This window comes from Sardina pilchardus, chromosome 8, assembly GCF_963854185.1.
Source record: "Sardina pilchardus chromosome 8, fSarPil1.1, whole genome shotgun sequence".
Classification (NCBI taxonomy): Eukaryota; Metazoa; Chordata; class Actinopteri; order Clupeiformes; family Clupeidae; genus Sardina; species Sardina pilchardus.
In genome coordinates, this window is record NC_085001.1 from 28,181,450 (window position 1) to 28,188,097 (window position 6,648).

Genomic DNA, 6,648 nt, shown 5'->3' on the forward strand with positions numbered 1-6,648 from the left:
ACACACACACACACACACACACACACACACACACAGGTATCTGATTGACTACTCCCTTACAGTGTGTGAAAAGTCAGCCATCTCAGGCATGCTGAAATATGGCTTTTATCACGATGCACGAGTGCTGTTCTCATATCTCTACACCCTCACATGAGCTGTGTCTGAATCTCTCTGTGCTGACTGATCATTACTGGATGACCACAGACCAGTGGTGCTTTAACACCAGATGGCTCTTAACACACCACACTGATCCGAACTGCAGACACTCAAGACTCCTGATACAAAATGAGTGACCACTGAGACTCAGCTACCACTGTCCTCAGATTGTATCTTATAATTACACATGATCGCAGTGTGTTGCGTCCACTTCTGGTCATGCTCTAGATATCAATCTGTTCCAACCAGCTTTTCCAGTCTCTCATTGAGACACAGAGGTATCTGATTGGCTACTTCCTCATCCCCACCCTGCCCTACCTGTCCTCCTTGTGAGAGTTCTGATGAAGCAAAACAGAACCAAACCAAACTCAACTTTCACTCTGCTGCAGCTTCTCAGAGTGTGTGCCTGGTGTTGGTGAGAGCTAGAAAATGGCGGAGGCTATTTCTCAGGAGGAAGAGTCTTTCACATGTCCATTGTGTCTTGATCTACTGAACGATCCCGTTACTATTCCCTGTGGACATAACTTCTGTATGAGGTGCATTGAAGGCTGCTGGGATCAGGAAGATCAGAAAGGAGTCTACAGCTGCCCCCTGTGCAAACACACCTTCACTACCAGACCTGTCCTCTATAAAAACCCTCTGATTGCTGAAATGGTGGAGAAAATTAGGAAGACCAGAATCCAAGCTACTACACACAATTATGCTGGACCTGGAGATGTGGAGTGTGATGTCTGCACTGGAAAAAAACGCAGAGCTGTGAAGTCCTGTTTGGAGTGTCTGGTGTCTTACTGTGAAACTCACTTCAAAGTTCACAATGAAGCAACCCCAAGAAAACATTCAGTGATTGATGCCACAGGCCAACTACAGGAGATGATATGCACCCATCATAACAAGGTGTTTGAAATATTCTGTCGTACTGATCAGAGTTGTATCTGCTATCTGTGTGTGATGGACGAACATAAAGGCCATGACACAGTCACAGCTGCAGAAGAAATGAACAACAAACAAGTGAGTACTGGATCTACACTTGTGTCTTAATTTTAAATTGATTTGAAAAGGTGGTAGAAAATGCCATATCCTCTGATAAATCTATTAAAATCTCATTGACTTATTCCAATATTTCTTGAGGATTTTACAGTGATAAAACACAGTGTGAAACAAAAAAGCTGTTATTCTCAGTTTGGAATTCTCAGAGCTTTGAATGGCTGTACAAGAACATTAAGAAGAACAAGAACATGGCTGATTTTCTTTAGATTCTTTTCAGAAGATAACTCACAAACCAGGAAATCATAGCAGATGCAAAATGTTGTAAAATCTATCATTGTGAGTACTGGAGTTAGTATAGTGTGCTATATATATACCGTACCGTAGTCTGTATATTACATATACTCTGTATGTACAGTAGTCAAATATTTTGTAGTGACTTCTTGAGATGATAAGAACCAGGAAATGAATATCTGCCAGTGCAAGATCCAGTGTTGTATGAAATCAGTCATACAGTTTTGTGTAGGCCTATAATGCTTTTATAGGTACTGAGTTATAGTGTAAAGACCAATGTTAACTGACTTTGAACATTGCAGCGCTCTCGTCATCAGTTTAGCTCGCCACTGGCCCGTCTATATCGGATACACCGATTTGGTTGGTCCCGGCAATGCAAGGGGTAGAAGTAACATGCATCATTCCTCATTACCAGAGTATCTTGAAGACAGAATTCAAAGTGTGCTCTCGCGAGAACTCTGGATTTCCAGGGTACTTACTGACATGGATTTATGGGGATTTGTAATGGAGCTGATGGTGAAGTATATGTCTGTTTCCATCAACAGAAGCAGTTGGGGCAGACCCAGAGGAGATTCCAGCAGAGAATCCAGGAGAGAGAGAAGGAGCTGCAGGAGCTGAGGAAGGCTGTGGAGACTCTCAAGGTGAGTACTGAGAAAACTATAGCTGACTGATGGAGATTTCAGCTATCAAAGTTATTGCCATTATTGCAGCTGTGATGATATGCCAATGACAAACACACACACACACACACACACACACACACACACACACACACACACACACACACACACACACACACACACACACACACACAGGTATACGGTAGTTTGTCAGAACACTCTCCCTTTTTATACCGTTGCTTACTGATAAGTATGCTGAATCCATAAGGAATAATAACAGCTCTACAAATGTTATCATAATTATTATGGTTATGTGCTGTTAGCAGATCTGAGATCATTTGTTAGAACAAGCCCCGTACCGTATGTCATTGTGAAATTGAGGCACATGCTGAAATCAAAATGAATAGCGGGCACACATGCAATACAAAAATTATTAGTAAAGTAGTATTACTGTTATATTATATATGAGTATGCTGAGCCTCTACTGCCATCTCTACAGCACACAGAGAACCACTGACACCATGAAACACTTTCAGCTTCACCTCCCTCTGTGTGTCTCCTGCCCTCCTCTTTGTGTGTCTCCTAACAGAGCTCTGCACAGACAGCAGTGGAGGACAGTGAGAGGATCTTCACTGAGATGATCCACTCCATCGAGAGAAGGCGCTCTGAGGTGACAGAGCTGATCAGAGCTCAGGAGAAGGCTGAGGTGAGTCGGGCTGAAGGACTCCTGAAGAAACTGGAGCAGGAGATTGCTGAGCTGAAGAGGAGAGATGATGAACTGGAGCAGCTTTCACACACAGAAGATCACATCCATTTCCTCAAGGTAACATTGACTGCCCTCCTGAAACTGAAATTACATATAAAGAACAAGACAAAGTATTGTGCTGATAGCTCTCTGTGAAATATGTGACATACTGTATGTCCAAACACCAACAGTGTGGAATATATAAATCTGTATGTGAGCTGTATGATGTGTGATGAGGTAACAAATAGATTGTATTGAGTTTCATACAGTTGCATTTACATGCAGCCTTTGGGGGAAACACGGGACTGAGCATTCAGGTAGCCTGTCAGAGTTTGAGTTCACAGCTTCCTATATGAAATAATGTATATGACATAGATGTACAGTATGTAACACTGTGTGAAAAAATATCTTAGTGAGCTGTGTGATGTGATATGTGATGAAGAAACAAATCTGTATGATGTATGATAACAAATGGATTGTATTGATATAGTATAGGCTATATAACATGTAACACACTTAAACACACTAATGCTTAATACAGGCATCCCAAGTCTCCTGGAAGTTCCTGGAGTCTCCTGCATATTATTGATAGAGGCTCCCTCATGCCCACAAAATAGAAAAACCTCTAGAATTTAGAGTGAGCGAGATAGCAAGTGCGCACACGCGAGACAGAGACTATGCTCCAAATCGCGAGCAAGACAGAGAGCATCCTGATTGGTCTGTTTTGCTAAATCAACCAATCAGTTTTTGGTGTGGGCGGGTTTTTAACTCTTTTCTCTGGAACCGAGAAGTTTAGTGCATCTAGGAACAGGAGATCAAGACAGAGGGAAAGTGACCCCAAAATATATAAAAATATAAGACCCATTGCACATCAGACAACACAAAAAGTCCTTCAGGATACCTCAAATGACTTTTTTTGGTTTGGGATATCTGTTACACACTACACACACACCAAACAAAACGATTTAACTCATTTTGTCTGCAGCCTTTGGGGAACCAGCTCTGACTAAATAGTCAGGTGTCATGTCTCACCTTCTCTGTGTTTCTCTCTGCAATGTTGTGTGAGCCACTGGTGCAGTATAGTTCCAACTAGCATGGCATTTATAATAAACACTTAACTTTTATACGTTTCTCTGTAGAATATGTCATCATTCCAAGACCTTCCTCACTCTAAAGACTTACCCAGCATGACCTTCAACCAAACTTTCTCTTTTGAGGCTGGTGTTGCGTTGGTCTCTTCACTGAAGGTGGAGTTGGAGGAGAAACTGGGTGGCATCTTCAAGCAGGAAGTGGCCAAGATATCTGCAGCAGGTTGGACAAACTATTTTTATTACACACTGTTATGTTCTAATAGTCATGGATTCATTTGACTCTGTATGTTCTGTGTCTCTCAACAGTGGCACATATTGAGATCATCAAGTCTTCAGAATGTGAGTCTGTCATCATTAAGTTGCATTAGCTTCCCTCCAGAGCTAACAGGCCTGTCACAAATGTAAAACATTTTCCAAAAGGTAGAGCATGCATAAAATAATATACATGCAAGATAAGATGTGCTGCTTTGTTGTGTTGATCCTGGGTGAATGAGTGTCTCTGTGTTGGTTCCCAGATACTGATCCTGAAATCCTAGTCAGAAGCACAGACAGGAAGGAGGTGCTGCCACCATACAGTAAGTCTTTCCTGATTCTAACAGCCTAAGGGTACGTTCAGACATACTGTAGCATCTTTTTCTGACAAAATAAGTTATCCAGACTGCTTTTTCAGTTAAAAAAAAAACATCTGCCAGCGTTCTTGTTCCAAAAAGCAGCTGGAAGCTTTTTTTTTATTTTTGCGATAGAGCGCTACGCTATACGCTCTATGATCTTTGGTGATGAGGCCCCAGAGTTTGAGAATTGAGAATACTTACGTGCTATAAAGTGCCGTCTGTTTCAGTGTCTGATGTCCAGGCTGTTTTTCCAGAACCAGTAACCAGAGAGAAGCTCTTGCAGTGTAAGTTTGATACACAACCACCCCCCCCCACACATGCACGCACACACACACACACACACACACACACACACACACACACACACACACACACACACACACACACACACACACACACACCTACATAAGTACAGATACACACACACTAATGTATGCAGTCACACAAAGAAACATGCATATACACACAAGCACACACACAAACTGTGTCATACTCAAACACAAGTCTTAAGTTCATCCTGTTTTCTCTTCTCCATCAGACTCCTGTCACTTCACACTGGATCCAAACACAGCACACGGTAAACTCCATCTGTCTGAAGGGAACAGGAGGGTGGAGTGGATAGCTGAGCTCCAGTCATATCCTGATCATCCAGAGAGATTTGATGGGTATCATCAGGTGCTGTGTAGAGAGGGTTTGTCTGGACACTGCTACTGGGAGGTGGAGTGGAGTAGGGGGGTTCATATAGCAGTCTCATATAAAAGCATCAACAGGAAAGGAGGGGGTGCTGAGTGTGGGTTTGGTTGCAATAATCAGTCCTGGAGGCTGAAACTCTCCAGCTCCAGTTTCTCTTTCAGGTACATTAATAAAGAGACTAAACTCCCTCTAGTGGCTGGCTCCAGAATAGGAGTGTATGTGGATCACAGGGCAGGAACTCTGGCCTTCTACAGCATCACTGACACAATGACCCTCATGCACAGAGTCCAGACTACATTCACTCACACACTCTACCCTGGGTTTACATGTATAGATCCTAGATCATCAGTGAAGCTGTTGTGACCCATAGACCTCAGATACAGATAGATGCTGAAATCACATCTCCACACACACATATATTGTGATGATATTTCATCTCCTCTGAGCCTCTCTCACAATCCATTTCCCCTCCCTCCTGCTCCCCCTAACCCTCCTTCCCCTCCCCCATTTCAGGCCTTTAGTCACGCTGTGATTGGACATGTAACTGATCGTAGGTTAAATATGAAGCTTAGGTTAAGATGACTAGAAGTAAATATGTACAAGTTTCTTCTCAAGATATAAAAAATATATATGATGTATGATGATATGTACAATTCGTAATGCAACTTGACTGACCTAGTCTCAATCTTCATAACTGGCAAAATGCATGATACTGTATGTCCTTATGGTAAATGTTACATATACATTTTGTTTTTAAATAAAAAGCATACATGATCACTACTGTTCATGGAGGATATGTTATCTTTGTATGTCATATAATCAAGTCCATTATTCATGTGTATTTGTCAGATCATTTAGTGTTTGTTATGAATAAAACAGTTGGTCTGGGGGTCAGACATACATGCTGCATCCTTGCCACCAATAAATGCCTTCAAACCCATTCTGTGTTCATCTTTTAAAGAATGAATATTCGATAGATCCGACAAAACAGTTGAAATAGCAGAATCAATGTCAGCACACGACTCCTCGCTGCGTGCCGCCATTGTTGTTTGAATCAGACAGTCGCTTCGGCACTACGTCACATCTATGAAATCCCGCCTAGCGATCCTGATCGGATCATTATTTTTTGCTCCCTTGAAGGAGTTTGCTTGCCCTCAATCCCAGACCCTTGTGTGGAGCTCAGCGAAACGCCTCTGGTGGAGCATGGCGGAACTACAAGGATCTGGCGAGAGTCAGGCTAAGGAACTCTGGCCTTCTACAGCATCTCTGACCCTCCTGCACAGAGTCCAGACTACGTTCACTTTACCCCGTGTTTTGGATAAGTCCACGTTCAGCCGTGAAGTTTTTGTGACTCACGCACAGACACAAAATCTACACACACACACACACACACACACACACACACACACATTCACAGATCACATCTCATCACAAAACGTGCTAAAGCATCACAC

At 42.5% G+C, this 6,648-nt stretch overlaps 1 protein-coding gene across 1 annotated transcript; it reads left to right on the forward strand.

The window, feature by feature from the left end:
- Positions 1-524: 524 nt before the first annotated feature.
- On the forward strand, positions 525-6,127 carry LOC134089160 (tripartite motif-containing protein 16-like protein). The gene is made up of 8 exons (XM_062543504.1): positions 525-1,164; positions 1,980-2,075; positions 2,644-2,877; positions 3,939-4,110; positions 4,197-4,229; positions 4,406-4,465; positions 4,729-4,785; positions 5,040-6,127. The coding sequence occupies exons 1-8, from the start codon at positions 586-588 to the stop codon at positions 5,555-5,557; spliced, it is 1,749 nt and encodes a 582-aa protein (XP_062399488.1). The 5' UTR covers positions 525-585; the 3' UTR covers positions 5,558-6,127.
- The last annotated feature ends 521 nt before the right edge of the window (positions 6,128-6,648 follow it).

What these genes read in the sequence shown, in the direction of transcription:
- LOC134089160 (XM_062543504.1), top strand. Translation starts at nt 586, where the DNA reads ATGGCGGAGGCTATTTCTCAGGAGGAAGAGTCTTTCACATGTCCATTG. An exon ending in AGGCTGTGGAGACTCTCAAG is followed by an intron (nt 2,076 to 2,643) that starts GTGAGTACTGAG and finishes GTCTCCTAACAG; the next exon opens with AGCTCTGCACAGACAGCAGT. An exon ending in GGAGGTGCTGCCACCATACA is followed by an intron (nt 4,466 to 4,728) that starts GTAAGTCTTTCC and finishes CGTCTGTTTCAG; the next exon opens with TGTCTGATGTCCAGGCTGTT.